This window comes from Manis javanica, chromosome 6 (genome assembly GCF_040802235.1).
Source record: "Manis javanica isolate MJ-LG chromosome 6, MJ_LKY, whole genome shotgun sequence".
In the NCBI taxonomy this organism is placed as follows: domain Eukaryota; kingdom Metazoa; phylum Chordata; class Mammalia; order Pholidota; family Manidae; genus Manis; species Manis javanica.
This window is the reverse complement of record NC_133161.1, coordinates 11,231,469-11,253,357: the sequence shown is the minus strand read 5'-3', so window position 1 is coordinate 11,253,357 and position 21,889 is coordinate 11,231,469. Positions and strand designations below refer to the sequence as shown.

At 56.1% G+C, this 21,889-nt stretch overlaps 1 protein-coding gene across 2 annotated transcripts; it reads right to left on the bottom strand.

The window, feature by feature from the left end:
• Window positions 1–39: 39 nt before the first annotated feature.
• On the bottom strand, window positions 40–14,293 carry LOC108389319 (transient receptor potential cation channel subfamily V member 6-like). 2 transcript variants are annotated; one of them, XM_073238314.1, is made up of 15 exons: window positions 13,730–14,293; window positions 6,145–6,242; window positions 5,873–5,995; window positions 5,394–5,531; window positions 5,008–5,106; window positions 4,714–4,889; window positions 4,116–4,262; window positions 3,825–4,037; window positions 3,458–3,544; window positions 3,282–3,358; window positions 2,879–3,044; window positions 2,430–2,496; window positions 1,808–2,076; window positions 651–757; window positions 40–325 (listed from the first exon to the last, which is right to left on the bottom strand). In XM_073238314.1, the coding sequence occupies exons 1-15, from the start codon at window positions 13,852–13,854 to the stop codon at window positions 58–60; spliced, it is 2,160 nt and encodes a 719-aa protein (XP_073094415.1). In that variant the 5' UTR covers window positions 13,855–14,293; the 3' UTR covers window positions 40–57. The 2 variants fall into 2 exon arrangements, with proteins under 2 accessions (XP_073094415.1, XP_073094416.1); XM_073238315.1 differs by having other exon boundaries at window positions 5,008–5,130; window positions 13,730–14,072.
• Between the last annotated feature and the right edge of the window lie 7,596 nt (window positions 14,294–21,889).

Genomic DNA, 21,889 nt, shown 5'->3' with positions numbered 1-21,889 from the left:
GGTCTGGATGCTCCCAGGGGAGCAAGAGGCGCCACCAGAATGCAGCAGGAGCGGGCCTCAGATCTGGTACTCCCAACCCTCCCCGTCCTCCAGGGCCCTGCTGGCCACCCCCTGCAGTGCCAGCCTCAGGGTCCCCTGCCAGAGCTGCTCCCAGTTGGTGCTGCGAGATGCCGAGAGGGTAGCCAGGGGTGGACAGGGGCTGGAGGGGTGGGTGGGCTTCTGCTTTTCCGAGTCTTTGGCCAAGTCATCCTCAGAGAGCTGGCTGCTGAAGGCCTTCATGTAGCGCCGGATTCGCTGCCGGTTGAGATCCTGTCTGTCTTCCACGCTGTGGGGAGCAGAGGACATGAGAGGCAGCCGAGGATGGGAGGGTTGGTCCTGGACCGTGCTGTCTGCTGTGTGTGCCCATCCTCACACTTTTCCCCTTGTCTGCAACAACTGGGGTGGGGGCATTCCAGCCCTTCACGGCCAGGCCAGGGGCAGCAGCACACATGGGGTCAGCGGCTCAGGATGCTTTCAGGGTCCCAGGCACCCAGAGGGGCCCCTTACAGGCAGTGGGCCTGGGGCCTGGGGACCATACAGGCCTGCATAGGGCCCCCGGGAGCAGGAGGTTGTCTGAGCAGGGGGGTACCCAGCCCCACAGCATCACTCACCGCAGGAACCAGCGGTCCCCCATCCCATACTTGAGCCCACAGATCCCAGAGCGAGGCCATAGGCACCGAGGTAGCTTCCGCTCCAGCATCACCATGGTGGCCACGACCTGTGCATGGGGGAAAGAGGTGATGTCAGGAGCTGGGTGCTGACTGGGAAATACAGACTGAGAAGGGCAGGAGAGGAGAGGGCACTGGGCAGGAGACAACAGTTCAGCAACCACTAGGAAACTCAGAGCTCTTGGATGCCAGCAGGTGACAACACCCTTGAACTGGGGGTGCTGGTGACAGCTTGGCTCACTCTTCTGCAGGAGAGAATTGATGGGACGTAAACCCTGCAGTTCTTCACCCAACGACCTAACATCCATGCCGATGCCAGGCTGGCCCTGCAGGAGGCTGAGACCTCGCTCCAAGGAGGCAGGAAGGAGGGCAAAGCAGATGGGAAGGGTCCTCAGGGCTGCAGGATGTTTTGACCTGACATATGTAAAGGCCACTTCTAAATGCAAACATTTCCTCTGAGATCAGCACATTTGCATGGAAAAGGTATTTTCCTGAGCCAACCACAGTCAGTTTAGGTTTTTTAAACTCCATTTTTCTACACGGTAGAGCCAGGGCTATCCAGTTTTGAGGATTTCCATTTTCATTTGGGTGAAATTATTTTTGTTGAGATAGATTGTTTTCTAAGTATATTTTTAAACGATGACTTGATTCAGTTAATAGTCTTCTGTCCCCGTTATGAGGATTTATCTACTGAAGATAGCTTCTAGTCCTATAAGAAGTTTCTGTGGTATTATTCTTAACAACAAGTTTTTAGGGTCAAACTTTGCAGACTTAAATATTGCCAAGATGTGATACTCCAGTTGTCATTCAATAATGAAATGTACTAAATGCAGTTTTAGCCACCATTATCTTGTTGATTAGTCTAGAAAAGACTGATCTTTTACTTTTCGAACAAACTATGAGGAATTATTTTCTGTCACTCCAGAATTGCTCAGTTGTCCTGCTCCTCCAGTGCCTCTGTACACTTTGCATTATTTTGTGTACTGAACAATAACTGTCCAAACACGTGGGTTCAAAATACCCTGCTGCTTCTGTGTGAGCCTAGGCCAGGCCTTGGCTGGGATGATGTCACTGACCCTCCTTTCCACCAGGGGGCTCACCTGGGTCCTCCAGAGCTCATCCCGCTCCTGGGCCACCCGCCAGTGCGTGTCACTCATCATGGCGATAAGGAGGTTGAGCATGAGCAGTGGGGCGATGATGGAAAAGGCAGCATAGGTGATGCTGTACATGAAGGGCAGATCCACATTGTAGTTGGCGGGACCGTCGATGATGGCGAGAAATAGCTCAAAGGTGCTGAACAGAGCCATGGGGTAACTGCAGAAATGGCCCAGCTCCTCAGGGTCCTCTGTCTGGAAGATGATATAGAAGGCTGCCCCACCCACGGGGTGAGTTACCCTGGGCAGCACACACTGGCTGGACCACAGCCAGCTCTTCACTGCCTCTTTCCTCCTTCCCAGCCCTCCAGCCCTGCATACTCGGGGGTCTTATGTCCCCTTATCTCCCATGTGGCTTGTCCTGACCCCAAGAGCCACCTCTTCTAACGCTCCCGGTTTCCCCTCATCTCCAAGGGGCGGCCCATCCTCAGACTTCAGGGTCTCCTCTTTCCTCTGCCCTCCCTCCCACCTTCCCCCCACCGCCCCCAAGTTCATCCAGAAGAGTTCTGTACTCTCTGGGCCCCTCGAACCTCTACCTCCCACCGCCCCCATCCCAAACCTGATTAACCTGAGGCAAAGCCTAGGATGACCACAGCCATCAGCCAGCAGAACCGCATCAGGTCACCAAAAATCATCTAGAGGGAGGCGAGGGGAAGGAAAACATCACCCCAGCCCCCTGGAGCAACTGTCCTTTCCAGCCACTAACAGGTCTGCCCGTGGGAGGCTAACAGCCCCACCCTGTAGGACGGGGGTGGCCGACCACTGCCTGGAGACCAATTGGCTTGGCCTGTTTTGGTACAGTCTTGAACTAAGAATGGTTTTTACATTTTTAAAGGATTGGGTAAAAAATAAAGAAGGAGGCAGCAGTGGAGGAGGAGGAAAAGAAAAGAATACGCAACAGAGGCCATATGTGGCTCACAAAGCCTGAGATATCTATCACCTGGCCTTTCACGGAAGGGTCTGCAGAAGTCCCTGCTCTAGGACCCTTCTCTAGAAAGCTTGGTGGGGGACACAGACCTTCTGGATCATGATGGTGAAGGGGCCCAGCATCTGCAATCCGTGGGCGAAGTACATGATGCTGCACCAGCCCAGCACCAGCGCGAAGGACATGGGCACCTCCTCCCTGCGGGTGTTGGTGAGCCGCATCACCATGATCACCAGCACCAGGCAGGCGTGGGTGATGCTGGGGAGAGCAGGAGGGCGTGATGAGAGGGGGCTGGGCTTATCCCGGGGCCCGAGAAGAAGAGTGTGACGGGCAGGCAGGCAGACAGTACCCACACACTCAGATTCGGCCGTCAGAAGCACAATACACAGGGTCACACACACCTCACTGGAGAGGGACTTCTGGAGTCAGGGCTCCCAAGGGGCCAGGGAGCCAGTGGGTGAGGGAAGGGATGGGGGTGAGAGTAAAGAGACTCACATGGTGATGTGAAACGGCCCCCCGAGGTTGGTCTGTCCAAACAAGTGAGTGATTCCCACCCTGCAGATGTCTGGAATCTGTATCCAGGCCAGGAAGACACACAGGCACTTGTAGACAGGGGCTCAGGCTGGACCCCTGGGGCAAATAGCCTCACCCTCATCCTGTCCACAACTGACCTCTATGAGCAGAATGATCATAGCCCCAATGACGGTCACCAGCTCCCCCACCAGTCGGATGTCATCCTCGGGGGTCATGTAGGCCTCCTGTGGGAGGAACCAGGGTCAGAGCCCTCAGGAACTCCAGGCATCTGCCCTGCACCCTGGGCACACGTCAGTGTCCACGCATAAGGTCACGGGCCTTGCAAGGTTCTTGTTAACCTGTTAAGTCTGGCCACCTCAGTCGCCTCTCCCTGTGTGTGTGTGTATTTTGAGCTTGTGCCTATGTTTCTGAGACCTAGGTAAAGGGGGAAATGCGGGGCAGAAAAGCGCTAAGTCGGGAGGGCCGAGCTGAATCCTGCCCCACGGCTCAGCTCCTGGGCCGCACCTGAAGGAGCTTCTGCTGTAGGAGGGTGTTGTCCCGGGAATGGGTGCAGTTGCTGGCCCTGGGCTTGAGGGGGCGGTAGATGCAGCACATGGTGAAGCAGGTGATGTACAGGAGGTAGATGGCGCCCAGCACACGGAAGTATGGCTGCCCGTATCTCTGCCACTTGAGGCTCACCAGCTCCTTCACGGGGGTCTGGTCCAGGATCTGGCGAGCCTGCGGTGGGGGAATAGAGCCATCAGCTCAGAAGGCCTGACTTCCCTCCCCAGCTGCGCTCAAACCTGAAGACAGCACCTCCTGCTTCTTGGTGGTGACAATCAGTTCCAGCAGAGATTGCTCATCCCCCGAGGAGTCGATCTCTGTGAGGTCGTAGAGAGTGGAGGTCAGTGGCCCGCACGTCCACTGGACGTGCTTCCGCTTCTGCATCAGGTGCTGGAACATCTGGTGGGGGTGGGGGCTGAGTGAGGAGGGCAAACAAAGGGGTGTCCCCAGAGGGAGTGGGAGGCTCTCCAGGGGAACAGCACAGCTGGAAGGGGGCTGCTCCTCACTCAATGACCACAGCCTTTGGAGCAGAAGAACCCACCTTCCCAGATCATGGGAGGAGGAGGTGAGCGGCTGGAGGGCTGCTGCCCGGCAAGCTGACCGGGCAGGGGCCCTGGGCATCACACACCTCCCCAGGGTGGGCTCTAGGCTCTCTAAGCCCTCAGGGGAGAGAACATGGGAAAGAAAGGGGACAAGGGGCGTGAGGAACAGGGGAGGAGAAATAAATCCCAGTCTGAGCTGAAAATGGGACTCAAGCATCAGGGATGACTGTTCCCAGGTATTCACTCAAAGGGCCGGAATGTAGGAGGAGGGTCATGAGAGGGACAGCACGGGTCTGGGGGGCCCTCACCACGGTGTTGCCCTCCACGCCGGCCAGCTTGAAGGGGGTGAGACCCTGGTGGTTGGGCACGAGGTCCAGGGCTGGCAGGCGGGGCCCGTGCCCATCGTGGGACAGCAGCAGGTTGTACATCTGGCAGGCAAATGGTTTGTTGGGCTGGAGGACCAGGATGTGCAGCACAGTGTTTCCTGGGAGAGGACACGGGTGTCACCTGGCCCCCAGACCAAAGTCCCTGGAGCTCCCGATGCCCACCCCAGGGGTGCCTGGGGGCTGTCCCCGTTCCTCCCCTCCCAGCCCCGCTCTTACCCAGGGAGTCCTGGGCCCGGATGTCAGCTCCGTGCTCAATGAGCAGCCGCACGATCTCCTCGCTGCCCACACAGGCAGCAAAGGACAGAGGGTGCTCCCCTGGGGACAAGAGGGCTCCATGGCCTGAGTGCGGGGTGAGATGGGTTGTCTCCCCGAGCGACCGCCTCTTCCCCCATCTTGGCCCTGGGCTTGGGGACCGTTGTCAGCAGAGGCAGAGGCAGGTGTGGTGCAGAGGGTCAGGGGGGGTCGTGTCTGGCCTGAAGTCCCGAGAGGCTGGCCCCTCCCAGGTGCCCTAGGGCTGGAGCTCTGCTCAACCCCCCCCCCCTTTGCTCTCTCCCCCCTCTCCCCCGGCCTCCCCCAGCCCTGGCCCTGGCCCGAGCCCTCACCAAAGTAGATGAGGTTGCGGGCGCTGTGGCGGAAAGCTGCGCCTGTAGCTCTTGCAGAGACGCTGGCCCCGTGGGCAAGCAGGGCTTTCACCAAGTTCACGTTCTGGTTCATGATGGCTATGTGCAGCGCAGTCTGACCTGGCTCGGGGACAGCCCTCAGTCACGGGGTCTGTCCCCAGGATCCTGCAGGGGGTCCCTCCCATATCTACACCTGCTCCTCTTCCCCACGGCAGCCTAGTGGGGGATGGAGTGCCCTGGGCCTGGCAGAGCTTCTGCCCATCTCTTTCCTCTCGCCAGGCCTCTTGCATTTCAAGGGGTCAGTGCTCTGATGACAGTGAGAATGACAAGGGAGAAGGGGGGGTGGAGAGTAGGGGTTCAGATTCCTTCTTTGGTTTCCCCAAATTATCCACCACAGAAACTGACTTGGAATATCCAACAGGTCACCCCTTCCCCCCATCCTGGGCCCCTCGGCCCCTTACCCTCAAACAGCTCAGATGTCATAGGTTCAAAGACCAGCTCCGGAGCAGCCTCCATCAGCACCAGGGCAGCCTCCGGGCTGTCAAAGAGGGCTGCAGTGTGCAGTGCTGTCTCCCCCAGGGCTCCTGGCATTGACAGAAAGAAGGGTTGTCTGGCTTCTGCAGGTCAGCGGATGGGGACAGTAGAGATTTAGGGACCTACTGCAGAAGGTGCTGGGCTACACTGGGGACTCACGGGTGCAGGGCTGCCTGGAGCTGAGGGCTCTGCCCCTTACCTCTCTGGTGTACCTCACAGGCCTCATACTTGAGCAGCTTGCAGAGAGCCTGGACATCATTCTCTTTGGCAGCTAGAAGCAGAGGAGACTCCCAGATCCTGCAAGAGAATGGGGTCAGAAAAGTGGCAGAGGTGGGCACGGCCTGTGGAGCAGGGGTGATAGCTTTGCTTAGAGGTACAAGAACGTGCACGTCGGTGGCAATGAACCCAAGGTCCCTGATCGGGGCAGTGAGGCCACCAGGGTGATCTCTTTTTTCCCAGCCAGTTAGTTACCCCAGAACAAGGTTTTCCCCTCCAGCTTGTGTGGGAGAGTGTCAGTGACTGATTTTCTGCCCCAGGGTGCCAGGCCCAGTGAGTGTGTGTGAATGTGTTATCTCTGTGTATTGGATACAGGGGGACGGAGTTCTACTTAAACACTTGTTCAGCTCCTGACCTACTGACCTCTGGAGAAACCCTGTTTTAGTTCACCAAGGGCCTTGAGATCACCCTCCGAGATAAGCCTTGTTTTCATGGACCAGGGGTACAAGGAATTCCTCATGTCGGTGAAGGAAGTCAGCAGGTAGAGGCAGACCATTTTCTCCTACTGCGCGAGGCTCGCCTTCCTGGGCCTTCTCAGCCCAGCACCCGTCCAGCAGCACCCTCAGGCCTCAACCAGAGAGCAGCAGTGGGCCCTTCTCATCTGGCCCCTGAATCAGACTATAGTCTCACCATACTTCACACATGTTTCAGGCAAAAAGATCATGTTCTCTGACTCTCCATTCTCTCTTAAGTTTTAGTCCCACAACGAACTAAAAACCTTTTTTAAAATCAAAACTCACCCTGACTAAGACACGTGAGGCCCCTTTTATCCAATTTTCTCTCTTGGCCAGAGCCATTTGGCCTTTCTAAGGGAATGAATGAAATCACCGTATTTCTCTACAGACTGTCAATTATGTGACCAGGAACTCGCACGCTGGTAGTGACAGGAGATGGACCCCCAGGGCTGGGGGTAGAAGGGTGTCAGGAGAGGAGCTATGAGCGAGACTCACACCCCTCCCCCTGTCGGCCCCAGTCTGTCCTCCATGCTGCCAGGATAGTCTCTAAATGGCAAGTGCAGCCGCAGCTTGCTAAAGCCTGGTGGATCCTTAAATGGCCAAGGAGAGAGAACCGAGAGGTCTTTCTTTTCCACACGCCCCTCCTCCCACTCACTCCTTCCACGTAGCAGCATGGGGTCTCCCCTCCCCAGAGCAGAGCATTCTCCTAACGCCTGTGCCATAACATTCCCTCTGCCAGGAACCTCACTCCCCACCCATGCTGTGTTCCAGGCCTAGGAATAAGCCTTTGGGAGACTCATTGCCACTGTCTGTGGAATGAATGAACCTGCAGCAGTGCCAGAAGGTGGCTTGGCCTTACTGCCGCTCCTCATTATCTCCATCAGCTGCCCCCAAGCCAACCTTAGGCAAATATACAATCTAGGTAAAAAGCAGTATGCTTGGTATGCAAACACAGCTGCAAAGCAAGTTTTCTCCACCTCCCCCCTCACCACCACCACCACCTGCCCAACAATTTGCACAAACTCCTCCTTCATGGATATTCTAGAGCCAGCACTGTTCCCCAGCCTGCACACACACACATGTGCAAACACACACATCCCCTCCCCAGGAAGCTTTCCACCCTTTCCTCCAGCCTCACTTTTATTTTAGACCTTTCACTGTGGGTTGTGTTCAGTACCTGCCTCTTCCTCCACACTAGGGGAACTGGAGGGCAGAGATCAGTCACTATCTCATCTTTGTGTCCTTTCTCTCTCCTCCTCCAATCAGTTCCTCGTTTGGGGCTCCATCTTGACTAAAGGTTAATGGCAAAGCTAGAAACAGACCCAAGTGCAGAGTTCTTCTGCTCCCTGCTTCCTAAGATATGAGTGGGGAGACCCTTTGGTGGTAGGCCCCCAAGATATTTTTATCCCTGCACATCTCTAAAGCCCACAGATGTACCCCTGCCAAACCTCTAGTCCCTACATGTTCCTTTGCTCACCTCTGCCAACTGGCCTACTGGGCCTGGGAAGGACAAGGATGTACCCTGAGACCTGGGCTTGCCAGGTTCACCAAACAGAAATATGGGAAGCTCAGTTAGATCTGAATTTTAGGCATGCCACCAGTACTTTTTTAATGTAAGTGTGTCACATGTAATATTTGGGACATACTTACACTAACCACTTTCATTGTTTATCTCAAATTCAGATTTAACTCAGTGTTCTGAATATTATCTGGCAACCACACTCTGGGGTAAGAAGCAGCTTGTGACTCAACCCAGCAAGGTTTGTAGGGAACTGGCCCTCTTCTAGGTGGCAAACCCCAGAATCCAGCGCAAAGCGGGGCAGGGTATGAGTGGTTCTTAGGGGTTTGAGAAGGGCAATTACTTGCCATAGCTCACAGGGCCCCAAGGGGGCAGCAGAGAAAGCCCTGGCTCACATTTTGGGCAGTGTAAGAGACCCCCAAAACACCTGCCTACCCAAAGATTCCATAAAAAATGAGCAAGAGCAGACCCATCGAGAGATTCTTGTGCCTGAAGCACAAGTACCTTCTTCCAAAGCAACCCCACTCTGAAGTTTAGATCTAGAGCAAAACGGATACATCTTCACCAGGTCTCTGCCAGCCACCTCCCCGGAGTAGGAAGGAGAGATACTGATTAAACATCTTCCAGTTTGAATGGTTAAATTATATTTACTCCCTTCCAGGGGAAATTTTCACTTTATTTAACAGAATGCTTAACATTATACCAGCATCCCTCATTTACAGGCAGTGATTCAGAGCAAGGGCTCCCCACCAGGGGTGACCTCCTGCCCCGTCCCCCAGGATGTGGCACTGTCCGAGACATTTTCCGTTGTCACAACTGGGAGTGGGGGTGCTCCTGGCATCTAGTGGGTAGAGACCAGGGATCTGTTAAGCATCTAACACAGGGCAGCCTCCTATCACAAAGAGTTATCCTACCCTACATGTCAATAGTGCCAAGGTAGAGAACCTCTGACTTAGAGGTACAGCTATTCATAATCCATTTTTTAAGTAAAGGAATCTTCACATTAAAAGAAATGAGAAATTCCCTATACATGCTTCCTTACAAATCATTAAATACTTCACTAAGAGAGAAACCAGAAAGGAGAAGCCTTTTAAACATCCATTGATCACGTAGCAAAAAGAAATGACAGAGCACATCTGAAATTATAATATGAAAGGCGTTTTCAGGGTCTAGAATGTTTTGTTTTGCCAGAAAATTAATTCTAAAATCGAACAGTCTCATTCAGTATGACACAGGAAGAACCCCTACTGCAAGGTTCCTGGCACAAAACCTACCCTGTTTTTTATAGAGTAAACAAATCATTGATCTCCCCCTCGGAGTTCCCTCTGGGCTACCAAGTTCCCTCCACCCCATCCTCTCCTCCATTCTTGCAGATTGTGTACATATCCTTGTATGCATCGGTGTGTTCAAGAGTGAAGTTATGCATTTGTTTGCTGGGAAAACAGGCAAGATCGAGAATGTCTCGGAGGAGAATTCAAATCGGAATTTTAGAGCTGGAGATCTAGTCTCTGTTCATGTCACAGAGGGCAAGCGAGGCCTGGATTCCTGAAGTGACATGTCCAAAAGAGTGGGAGGCAGAGGTGGGGCCAGTGCCCCCTGGTCATTTCTCTGCCACCATTCTCTGTGTCAGTCAGGGTTTGAAGAGGGATTAGAGGTGGCAGATGGGACTGTGTCCACCACACAGGTCCCCTTGCTTTCGCCACAAGACCCCTCTCAGAAGAGGGTGCCCTTGAGAAGGGGAGGGCACACACAAGGTGCAGGCACTAAGGAGGGGCTCCCAGGGAATACAGTCTAATAGGAGGGGGTTCCCAGATCTCTGCTGCCTCCTTCTGGGGCATTGCCTTTCAACTCTTGCGGGGTTTTTTCATCACGACCATTTGTTACAAAGCAGCATCTCACCTATTACCACTTTTGCCCTTACAACCTGTGACCAAGGCAGAATAATTCTCTCATTTTTCAGAAAAGGAAACTGAGGCAGCATAACCAAATCATGGCCAGAACATGACACAGAGTTAAGGCAGAATGCTTGGCTAAGCACCCAGCCTCGGGCTCTCACCACTAAGTTATGTGGTTCTTCTAGTTTTATGGCTCTTCATGAATTTTCTCCGGGGAGGGGGCCAGCCTGGAGCAGCGACCACAGGTGGAGGAAAGGACAGTCATATGTAGGGAGGAGGCCTGGGCTGGCCTCACGTTGGCAACCACAGGAGGAAGCCAGAGCTTTAGGAAAGTGGCTTTTTCCAGACTTGGAGTTGGGCCGCCTTTCTCACCGCTGCAAGCCAGTACCTATGCCTCACAGGTACACGTGTGCATGTGTGTTCGCTGAGGCAGGGTCCCCAGGCCTCCTTCTCACAGACAAGCCCATGCACATGTATTCATACAGAGAAGACCCCCTGGTGTTCAGCACCTTCCCACCAACTCGTGGGAGGGAGAAGGTGCCAGCAGGGTCATGTTGAGGGGTCAGGCCAGGTAGCCTTTGGAATCTGCCCACACGCCCACAGCAGCTGAAGCCAGACCCCACAAGCGCCCTCTTCTATGCTCCCATGACACTTGCCTACACCGATGCTCGCCGATCTCACTTTTAATCCAAGTTGATGTGTATTGGTGCATTTCGCCCATGAGAGCAGGGAATGGGTCGTGTTCATTGCATACAACCCCAACGGAGTGCTTTATGCTCAATAACTGTTCAGTACATTGGCGCTCAGGGAATAAGCGAATTCAAGGCTCAGGGAGAGACAATGCAGAAGAAATGTGAGAAGGGCGACAGTGAGGCTTGGGTCCAATGATGTGGATCTAAGCAGAGGGGGTGGCGTGACTAAGACCCAGACAAGTCTACTAGACAGAGAGGAACACTGGGTCCCCTGCCATCCTGCAGAGACCATAAAGCCTTCCCTTCTCACTGGGCCATGCTCCACCCACCGGAGGCCCCTGACCCCACGCAGAGTCCTCCTCTGAGCCGTGGCACACGTTTTGATGTCACCACTTGCCCACTCTGGGCCCACTTCCTTCACGGGATAATGCCCTACCCGCTGTGGCTGGTTTGGGGTTTTTAGGAGCTAAGATGGGTGCCTGTGACACTGTTTGCTGCTTTCTTCCATCAGCTCGCCTCCTCTGTCAATATTGTCCTCACTTGCACTGTCACCTCATACCGATCTAGTTGCCCACACGTCCTCCTTGAGGCTGGGTGACTGGCGGCTTAGGCCATGCCCCTTCCCAGCGACTGCAGTGTCCTGTGGAGGACACACCCAGAGGGGAATCGGCCCTCCGGACTTGGAGGCTTCTGGAAGAAAAGGGCTGAGAACCAGGAACCAGGTAGGGAGATAAGGTACAGACAAGGCTCTCTCAGAGTGGTGGCATCAGGCCTTCCTAGCCCAAGGCTATAAGAAGAGGCCCACCTGCCAGTCTTAAGAAGAAACGGGGGCAAGAAAGACCAGTGGAGGCAGCCCGCCCTGGGGGGTCAGGTCCTCCACTCTGTCCTCCTCTCCCACAGGCACTCCAGGAAGCTCAGCCCCCACCTCCCAAGCCCCCCGGGGTCCCATGAGTGGATGCAGGGGCAGCCTCTCTTCCAACAATGCCCGTCTGTTGCCTCAAAATGTCATCAGTCAGACATGCACTCAGCCCCCACCCTCCTAGGCCTGCGGGGGGGAAGTGGGCAGCTGGTGTGAGGCATGGGAAGCCCAAACTCAAGAAGGGGCACCTCCCCAGCCCAGAGCCTTGAGCAAAAGAGGAGAAGCAGCCCCTAGCCTCCGCATCAGCTTCAGGCAGGCCCTGATCCTGTGGCCCTCAGACACACAACTCCGGGCTTCCCCCTGTGAACACATATATTACCCGCCTCCTCAGGGGCCCAGGGAAAGCCCCACCAGAAGCACTTTCTTCAAGCATGCCAGCACCTGGGGGGGGAGATCCACACAGACTTTGGAGGGGGCACCCCATGCAGGGATGGCTTCAGGCCTCCTCATCCGCCCTCCTCTCCAGCTCCCAACTCATAAGCCGCCATGGGACTGGGCAGGAGGGGGTTCATATAAGTTTAGGGAAGTTTTCAGAGGCTGGAAGCAACAACCTAGATTTCCATAGGGCCCAAACCCTGGAGCCCCTGGAATCCTCAGCTGAGAGTGGGTGGGCACTGTCCTAAGCACAGGGGCATTTTGGCCAGCCTCCCCTGCCCCTCTCCCCGCCAAGAGAAGCAAATCCTGTGGCTGGGTCCCAGCTTTCTTCATTCCCACGTGCCCCCGGGGCCTGGCCTACAGCAGGGCCTTGGTCCGTGGCTGATGCGATAACACAGGAATAATAACCATTATCACATTGTCCTCTTGCAGTCACTAGTATCTGCAGTCCCTCTCTGCCTCATTCATTCATTCATTCATTCATTCATTCATCTCACATGTGTATGTGTATGTGCTGCGTGCTTCTGCCAGAGAGGCTGTTCTAGGGGCAGGGGGTAGGAATGAAAGGTATTGTCCTGGCCTGCCAGCACCTCTTGGGTGGGGGTGGCTCTGTGATGCCATAAGCTTCCCAAGGCCCGGCAGGGATGTACACACAAGAGGCTTGCATAATTGAACTGGATCTTAAAGATAGTGAACACCTGTGTCCATGCCCGCCCCTACCCCTTCCACCTGGCATCCTGGGGAGCTAGCCCCCAGGCCAAGACTGGAGATAAAATACTCCCAAGAAGCCAGCCTTAGAACACAGTCTGTCCAGAGAGGGGTTCCAAAGAAGGACCTGCAAAGGGGAACAGAGGGTGGAGGGACAGACTGAGGCGCTCACCTGGGGTGGGGGGGCAGGGGGAGGACTAGGTGCTCCCCTGGGGTGGGCGGGCAGGGGAGGACTAGGCGCTCACCTGGAATAATGGCGCAGGGGGAGGACTAGATGCTCCCCTGTGGTGGGGGGGCAGGGGGAGGACTAGGCGCTCACCTGGAATGATGGCGCAGGGGGAGGACTAGGTGCTCCCCTGTGGCAGGGGGGCAGGGGGAGGACTAGGCGCTCCCCTGGGGTGGGCAGGCAGGGGGAGGACTAGGCGCTCCCCTGGGGTGGGGGGCAGGGGGAGGACTAGGCGCTCACCTGGAATGATGGCACAGGGGGAGGACTAGGTGCTCCCCTGTGGTGGGGGGGCAGGGGGAGGACAGGGTGCTCCCCGGGGGGGGGGGGCAGGGGGAGGACTAGGCGCTCCCCTGGGGTAGGGGGGCAGGGGGGGACTAGGCGCTCCCCTGGGGCCAGGGGGCAGGGGGAGGACTAGGTGCTCCCCTGGGGTTTGTGGACAGGGGGAGAACTAGGTGCTCCCCTGGGGCCAGGGGGCAGGGGGAGGACTAGGTGCTCCCCTGGGGTTTGTGGACAGGAGGAGAACTAGGTGCTCCCCTGGGGTCGGGGGGCAAGGGGAGGTCTAGGTGCTCCCCTGGGTTGGGGGAGCAGGGGGAGGACTAGGTGCTCACCTAGGGTGATGTGGGGCAGGGGGAGGATCAGGCGCTCACCTGGGGTGGGGGGTCTGGTGCGGACCACGTGCTCACCTGGGGTGAGGGGTTAGGGGGAGGACGGAGACTCACCTTTGTTGCTGTTGTAGGTTCTGCTCATCTTGGCTCTGGGCCCAGGGCTCCTGCCTCTGGGACCATCTCCAGAACTTTCTCCACAGGCAGAGAATGAGTCCTTTCTTGGGCAGTGGCAGCCCCATGGAGTATAGGGTGGGCTCCTTGCTGGGCTGAGGCCAAGGCCAGACCCTGACTGACTCAGCCTTGGGGCCACATCGGCACCCCCAGGGCCGGCCTGCCCTCACCCTGCAGAGGCCCTGTCTCCAACCTCCCTGACCCCCTCAGCAGGGTTCTTGGGGTGCCCCAGCTAGGCAGCTGAGCGCTCCTGGAGTTTCCTACAGTTGGCAGAGCTGGGACTCCCTCCTCTAGGCTCCTCCGCCAGGAGTTCCTCCTTGAAGTGAGTGGAACTGTGCAGACACTCCCTCCCTCCTCCCAAATCACCTGAGATTTAAAGAGACAGGCTGCAGACCTGCCTGCCATTTGGGGCCTTGGCAAACTCCTCCTCTGCCTGGGTCTCCCTCCCTACCCCCAGGCCTGTCCAGGAAAGGAAGGCCTTCAAAAGACTTGAGGCCTTGGACTTTGGGACACCTGGTGACCTTCTCTGGAAAGGTCTGAGTAGGGCAGACCAACCTGAGACTCAGACAGTGATGAGGAAGGGGAGGGGTCATAAATCACGTGACACCCACTTAAATTTGAATTTCAGATAAACAATGAAGAATATGTTCAGTATAAACACGCCTCAAATGATGCACCTGTTTTCTTAGACAACCTCTGGTGAGGCAGCATTTATTTTCCCACTCCAGCTGGTTGGCCCTTTAACTAAATGTTCTCATGTAAACTCATATCAAACTGGTGACGCAGGTATTACTATTGCCATTTTACAGATACAAACAAAAAACAAAAATGAGCTCAAAGTAGTGAAGTAAATCACCAAGGTCATATAGCCAATTAGTGGCGGAGGCAACTCAGACTCACCCCTCATTCCAGCAGGCGAATGGGTCCAGGACAGTGAAGCAGCTCGCACGCCACTTGGCAGGATGGTGACAGAAAGCGCAGACCGTCCTGGTCCCACAACACAGAACTCAGACACCAGCTAACTGGGAGCTGTCTCGAGGACCATTTCATTCAGTTTTACCTCTGGAAAGGGATGGAGAGTGACTGGGCTTATGCAGTCCCATGGCGAGCTGGAGACCCAGTGTCCTGGGACACGGGCTTCTGGGCAGTTGGGGTCACAAGTATGTGTGGGTCACTCACTAGCTTCAAAGTCCGTTTTTCCCTCCCTGTGTCTGATTCAAAGAGCTGGAGATCGCAGAGAGGAATGTGTGTGTGTGAGAGAGAGAGGGATGCTTAGGTGCAGGGGCAGGGGGTCTTTGTGAGCCGGCTGTAGGAGGGCCCTGCTCAAATCTGAAAGAAAAGCTGCACTTTATTCCTGCTGCCGGCCCAAGGCCAACCACAGAACCCTGGGCAAACAGCACAGGTCTCTTAGCTGCCTTCCCCACCCACCCAGGGGCAGTGAGCTCGGCTGGGTAGGGGAAGGTGCCACAACCCAAACCTTGACCCCAGGACCTTGGTGCCCATTAAGCCAGCGTTTGTCTGCCACTGACCACCCACCTTCCCTGCCCTGCCAGGCTCCAGCAAAGGCCCCAGTTCAATCCCTGGGGCGAGAGGGGACGGGGCAATGAGATGTCTGTTGTGGGGCAGAGCAGCCACAGGAGGCGCAGTCACTCCCCGGCTTCCTCCCCCCAGGCCTGCCTCTGTGTGAGGACAGGCCACAGATGGGAAATTGGGAAACACGCAACAGGGGCATGGAGGGCTGGAAGGGAGGGCCAGGGCACCCGGGACAAGCTTCCGCCAGCCATGCCTCCCAGTTCTGCACCCCAGCACGGTGTTGGGACAGTGGGGCAGGTGGGCGCCCCAGGGTGGGGCCATGGGGCCACTACTCACACGGTCCTCTCACATCCCAAAGCCACAGCCCTGTGCCTCCTGGGGCAGGCTCCCAGGGGACGTGGTGCCCTGGAGTGCCTCTTCCCTTGACCACCCAAGGCCACGCTGTGCCAGGAGGTCTCCAAGTGGGACCAGCCAGTTGTTTCTGCAACCCAGCATCCCAGCCCCCAGTGTCTAGATATCAGAGGTGGTAGGGGCAGGGGGTGAGGAGGGGAGGGGGTGAGGAGGCCAGAGGGAGACCGGAGCCCATGGCCGGCAGTCACAGGTCCTGGCCGCACTGCCGAGACCTGCCATCACACCCTCTCCCAGGCCTGTTGCCCAGGCTCCAAATTTAAGACTTTTGTAACTCTGGGCAGGTCATTGTCCCACTTGATGGTCCCATCTGTAAGGCTGAGCATTCAGACTTGGGGTAGCTGTTGTCCAGTCTGTCCCTGACCTCACAGCAGGCAGTCCCTGACCTAGCCCTGGGGGTACCGAGGAGGTCAGGGCCCCTGGGGACGAGTCTGGAAGGTCACTCCAGCCTGAGTCAGGATCAGGCTGAGAATATGCAGGGGGTCCAGCCTGTTCTGCCTCAGGCCGAGCTCAGATTCAAAGCCCAAGTCTTCAGGATTCAACGGAGAAGCCGGGGCAGCGGTCACCCCAGGTATGACTGGCCCCCATTGAGGGCCACAATGGCAGGGGCTGCAAAGGGTCAGGCAGGTGGCAGGTGGCAGCATGTGCAGGACTGGAGCACAGCCCCGATGGGCGCTGGGAGCTGCGTGACGCCGATTTCTGCATTTGGGGCACATTTTCTGAAATTTCTTCCATTGGTATCTTGGAACAAATAATTCTGTAGCGGGGGCTGTCCTGCGTTCTGCAGGACGCTTAGCTGACACTAATGGCTCTAGGCGCTGCCACTCTCCATTAAGAACCAGTGGTTTAGGGCAAAAAAGTGTATACATTTGTTTTTCTGGTTTTGTCTCTCTTTTCATTTGTTCTGTTTTCCTCCATTTCTCCTGTCTTAAGGCCTCTGTCCCTGTGCAATCGGACCTGCTCCCTTAGTCTTAGTTTCTGTGCCAGTGTGGGGGGGGTTTGTGTGTGTTGGGGAGAGTGCCTGTTTGTTTGTGTGTATGATGTGGTGTGGTGTGTGTGTGGTTGTGGTGTATGACACAGTCTGCATGTGGCTGCGGGATGTGGTGTGTGTGGTGGTTGGGTGTGTGTATACATGTGTATGGTGTGTGTGTGTGGTTGTGGTATATGTGGTATGTGAGCATCTGTGTCCATGCCTCTGGGTCATCTCTCTGCAATCATAGGTTTATTTTTCTCCTTTCCCTTGATCTCCGCCTCTTTGTGTCCTTGCCCAGTGTATGGGTTCCCTTCCCTGCCCCCCATGCCTCTGGGAAGTGTCCCCTTCCTCTGTCGTCCCGTCCTGTCCCGCATGTGGCTGTCAAGGAGGCCAAGGATGGAGCAGCAAGGGGCAGCAAGGTCTAAGCCACTGCTACCCGGGCTGGGGTTTGTTCCAGTCGCTGGTTCACGTGCCCTGGAGTGCGGCTCCGGAAGCCTCTGCAGGAGCAGATGACAGACCAGCAGGTGAACACACACGTGCACGCTCCCGGCAGGATGGCGTGCTGCTGAGATGCCCGCCAGAGCCGGGCTAGCTGGCCTGAGGCTGCGCCTGTGGCCCCCTGGATGACAGTTTGTGCTCAAAACCTTCCAAGGTCCTTTTCAACTTCAACATCCTGTGATCTGGGAATCCCTGTGGTGGGGAGTTTTATGCCTCCCACCCAGAAGGATTGGGGGCACAGGACCCTGCTGTTTATAAGGCTAGAGGGTGATCAGAAGCCATGTGTCCCCATGTTCCTCCTGCCTATCCCCTTTCTCCCCTCTCTGCTTGGTAGGGTCTCTTTCCCTGAGATTCAGAACAAAACAGACATTTCACCTGTGAGAGAAGAGCTTTCTCTGATGAGCTTGCTTCTGAGCTCCATCCTTTGAGGTGGGCTGCCCAGGGAGCAGAGGGTGCTGAAAGGAAATGAAAAGGTAAGTGACTTGGCCAAGGTCCCACAGTGGTGCCTGGTGGAACTGGGGTTGGAGCCAGCTGCCCTGGTTACATATGGTTGCTCTCTGCTTCGCCTCTTCCAGAAATCAGCCTCATGGTACACTGGGCATAGTTAAAAAGTTCCTTGGGGGCTGTGCACCCTTCAGCCTCGTTCCTGGTTGACTTTGGTGCCTGCAAGAGAGGAGACTGGGGCCAGGTAAGGAGGGGTTAAAAAAGGAAGGGGGCAGGCTGAGCAGAGGGGTCTAGCTTTGGAAGGGAGAAGACCCTGGGGTCTGCATAGGATAAGAGAGAAAGAATGAGGGAGAAAGAGACTGGAGAAGCTTGTTCGGTAGGAAGGTGGGGACTTGGACACCCTTCCGCACGTGCTCTGCCTCCAGAGGGGCCAAGCTGGCAGTGTGTCTGACAGCAGGCTCAGGGTGCGTGGAAGGGAGCCATGGGGCCCGAGGCCTAGAGGAAGCAGCATTGGTTTGGGTCTGGAGTCAGGATCTAGCCATTATTCCAAATCAGATCATCACCCCACAACACAGACAAAAAGTAAAGCCCTTTCCAAAAGCACGTGCTGGAAGCGGATGCCACAGCCTTTCCTGGCTGCAGCCCTGCAGCTGCCATGCATCAGCAAGCCCCCCATTCATCCCCACCTGCACTCATTCTTTTCTTGCTCCACCTCAACAAACTCAGTGAAAGAGCAATGGGGCATGATAAGAACTCTTTCAAAGTTTATTTATTTAGCACAAGCACTTGCCCAAACATCCCACTGCGTCCGTCATACAAACCAAGCAAATGCCAGGCCGGCTCTAAAAGCCAGAGCCATTGTTGAGTGTGGGCTGGGTGGAGGCAGGGAGGGTGGGCAGAAGGGAGAAAGCGACGAGGGCAGATGCCTACGCCTGAGAGGCAGGGTGGGCGGGAGCCCTGGGCCTCCCCTTCCTGGCTGGCAGGGCAGAAGCTTCACCCCTCCAAGCAGGCCTGGTGGCGAGGCCTGAGGGCCCGGGGCTTGGGGCAGATACCTGAGCAGGGCGAGGTGGGTGTCTGGAGAGGCAGGAGCCAGGGGGCCAGGGGGTGGTGTCCTAGCTGGGTACAAGGGAGGGACTAGAGCTAAACGGTATGTTCTCCAGGCACTGTTGGGCAATTCTGGATCCACCTAAGCATCAAGCCCAGGTCCCTGATGGGCAGCTACTGACAGAAACTAGGAAACAAAGAAAAAGACCTTAGCTCTTCTGTCCATCCTCCACCTCACCGGCCCCCAGGGCACTGGCTTCCCAGGACAGTGGGTGGGTACAAGGCCCGTGAACATGGGCATATGCATGGGGGATTTGCTTCAGTTGGCAGGGACATTCGGAGGAGTCTGCAGTGATCTCCTGATAGGGATCCACTCGCAGGCAGAGGATCAGTACCTCAACCCCATGCTGTACCCTGGGGCAGCTCTCAGGCCACTGGCCCCTGTCTCAGACGCCTCCCCCTCCTCCTGGACATGCTGAAGTTCCCAGCTCCACACACTGACTTCCATGTGTCCCCAAGCTACGGGGAAGTCCAGGAACCACTAGTTCAGGGCTGGGCCTAAAATCCTTAAGCACACACCAGAGTGCAGGAGACGTCAGAGCCCAGGGCTGCCTATTGGAGTCTGCCTGGAAGGTGCCAGTGTGTGATTCTATGACTGAGGCACACGGCCCACCATGGGCGGTGGCTGATGGATGTACAAAGATGTTTCCTGTCATATGCAGGTGGCCAAGAGCTAGCATTGTGCCCAGGGGGCCACCCACTGGGCTGGGCTGGTCCTTGCTGCAGACTTGGTACAAAGTATAGCACCCCACCCACCTGGGCCTGGACTTGTCTGTCCATGCAGAGGGACAGGTCCAGCAGAGCTGTCATGGGCACAGGCCTCCAGGAGCCCAGATTATTGTCCTGCTCCACAGCGGTGAGATCGTTGGGCTCAATCATACAGTCACTCTGAGAATCAGCTTCCTGTCTGTAAACAGAGAATTGTTAGCCTGCCTTAGGTACAGGGATGTTGTCAGGATTAAAGATAATGGACACGAAAAGACTTTATATGCTGTACAGCATCGTGGTAGGAATGCAAGTCATTTGCTTTATCTTCATTGCTGGGATGATATTTGACATTGGGAGTATTTCAAATTGAACACATCCAGGCAATAACTTCCTGGTGGAGATATTAGAGCTGTCTGAGCTCAGGGGCCCTGAATCTCATAGTGAAAGGAGCATAGGCCTTGGGACCAGATAAATCTGGGTTCAAAAATTATTACCAGTTGAGTGATGTTGGGGAAATTAGTCCATCTCACCAAGCCTCAGTTTCCTGTCTACAAAATGAGCACAGTCACAGTCACCTGACCTGAGGCAAGGAATCGGCTCTCCCCAGGCCTTAGTTGCGGCAAAGGAGGCCAATGACCTCAACACACAGGCCCCTGGGGGCACCTGGCCCAGGGTAAATGCACTGTAACAGCCCCGTTCCTCTCTCCCCCTCCCTTCCTTCTGCAGCTGTTCTGTGTCTTGGAGCCCTTTCAGTGACCAGCTTGCCCTCCCAAGTGCAAATCCCCTCCCAGATCCAGCCTGCACTGGGCAGATTTCTGCGCTGTCCATCCCATGGACCTCAGCCCCTATCCTCCCAAAGAGACAGGTTCACTCTAACCCCTGATCACGGTGGAGGTGGATAGGCATGAGGCTGGGTCCATGGCGCTTCCCCTACTCCAGGCCTCAGTTCCAGAAGATGCCTCACGCGAGTTCTTGGTTTTTAAGCTCCAGCTCATCCCCTGAAGCTCAACTCAGATGTCACATTCTCTCTTTTCTTCCCTCGGCACCCACCCTACCTCTCAGGGTTGGTCCTAGCCTCCTCTGTGCCCCCAGCGCCCTTTCCTTACGCCTTTCATGTGAACAACATGGCATTAATATTGCCCCTCTACCTGCCTGTTCCTCCCACTTGCAGAGCCTCGGAGGAGGAGGCAAATCCACACTGTGTTCTTTTTTCTCCCCGTCAGAGCACCTGGCGTCGAGTATGTGTTGAGCTGTGCTGTCTGGAGAGTGGGCTGTGCCAAGGAAACTGAGAGTTCTTTAGTGCATGTATTCCTTTTCCTGGGACCCAAAGGCAAAGGTGGGTCACTGTGCAGGAGAGGGGCCCAGCTGGGGACAGGGGAACAAGGAAGGTGACAGGGAAACCTGTGTGTGTGTGTCTGGGATGGGGTGGGGGGTGTTTGTCATTGCCCAGCCCACACACAGAGAAATGGCTTCTGCCCTGGAAAGGTTAAGGGACCTGCAGAAGGCAGGAAGTGAGCAGCAGCTGGGTGGAGGGGAAGGTGTGGTGTGTGTGCAGCAAGGGCACCTGTGACCGCCACTTCCTCCATCCCACCCCCCTTGCCCTAGGCAACCCCTCCTGGCTGCTGTGAGACCCTGGCCGCAGGAGTGATCGCTGCCCAGAGGCGTGGAGGTGCTGAGGCAGAGGCCACAGGGCCTGGGAGCTTCTCCTTCTTACCCACCAGGCTCAGCAGTGGAGGGGGAGGGAAGGTGAGGAGGCAGAGCCCTCTGCCCAGGGGGAGGAGAACACCTGCAGAGTCCTTTCTGGAGCTGGTCTGTGCGGGGGCTGGAGGAGCCTGGGACTGCGGCCCCCGGGAGGAGAGACCAGCCGTCCATCTGGGGGTTTGGCTCGCTGGCCCAGCGCCATGGGAGGTCTCCAAGGACTGGGTCAGAGGTCACCTTCAGGGAGCCTCAGTCTGATCTGTCTCCCTTACCTTCTTCTCTCTGAACTGGGAGGCAGTGGGAGGATATGGGAGAGAAGAGGGAACGAGGACACGAGGTTAGCTAGGCAGAGAAGGACAGAGACACCTTATGTCAATAAAGGTTTGGTGACCCGAGTGATTTCACGTGTGTGCTTCTCTTTTACTATCACAACCATGGCTGGTGGACAAGTCAGAGATTATCAGCTCACACCAGGGCAGATCCAGGGACTGGAACTGAGTTTTCACCTGCACACATCGTCCCCAAAGGGCTGGCTCTCCACTGGGGAGCTCTTAGGGGTGAGAAGTTGGCAGAGATCCCAAGATAGCCACTGGCTGCACAAGTGATGGCATCCCTGGAGGAAGCTGGTGCCAGCCCCCAGTTGTGGCCACAGCTTGCCCAGGAAGGAGTTAGGAAAGCCACTCTGACAAAAGGAAGGAAGGAGCCCTTCCAGAACCATCCCGCTCCCACACACAAGC

Excerpts from the sequence above, each read along its gene's own strand:
- LOC108389319 (XM_073238315.1), bottom strand. The coding sequence starts at position 13,854 with ATGGGGCTGCCACTGCCCAAGAAAGGACTCATTCTCTGCCTGTGGAGA. Across the intron at positions 3,545-3,824 it reads TACAGCAGAAGCTCCTTCAG|GAGGCCTACATGACCCCCGA; the intron begins GTGCGGCCCAGG and ends TTCCTCCCACAG. Across the intron at positions 3,045-3,281 it reads GGGCCGTTTCACATCACCAT|CATCACCCACGCCTGCCTGG; the intron begins GTGAGTCTCTTT and ends TGCTCTCCCCAG.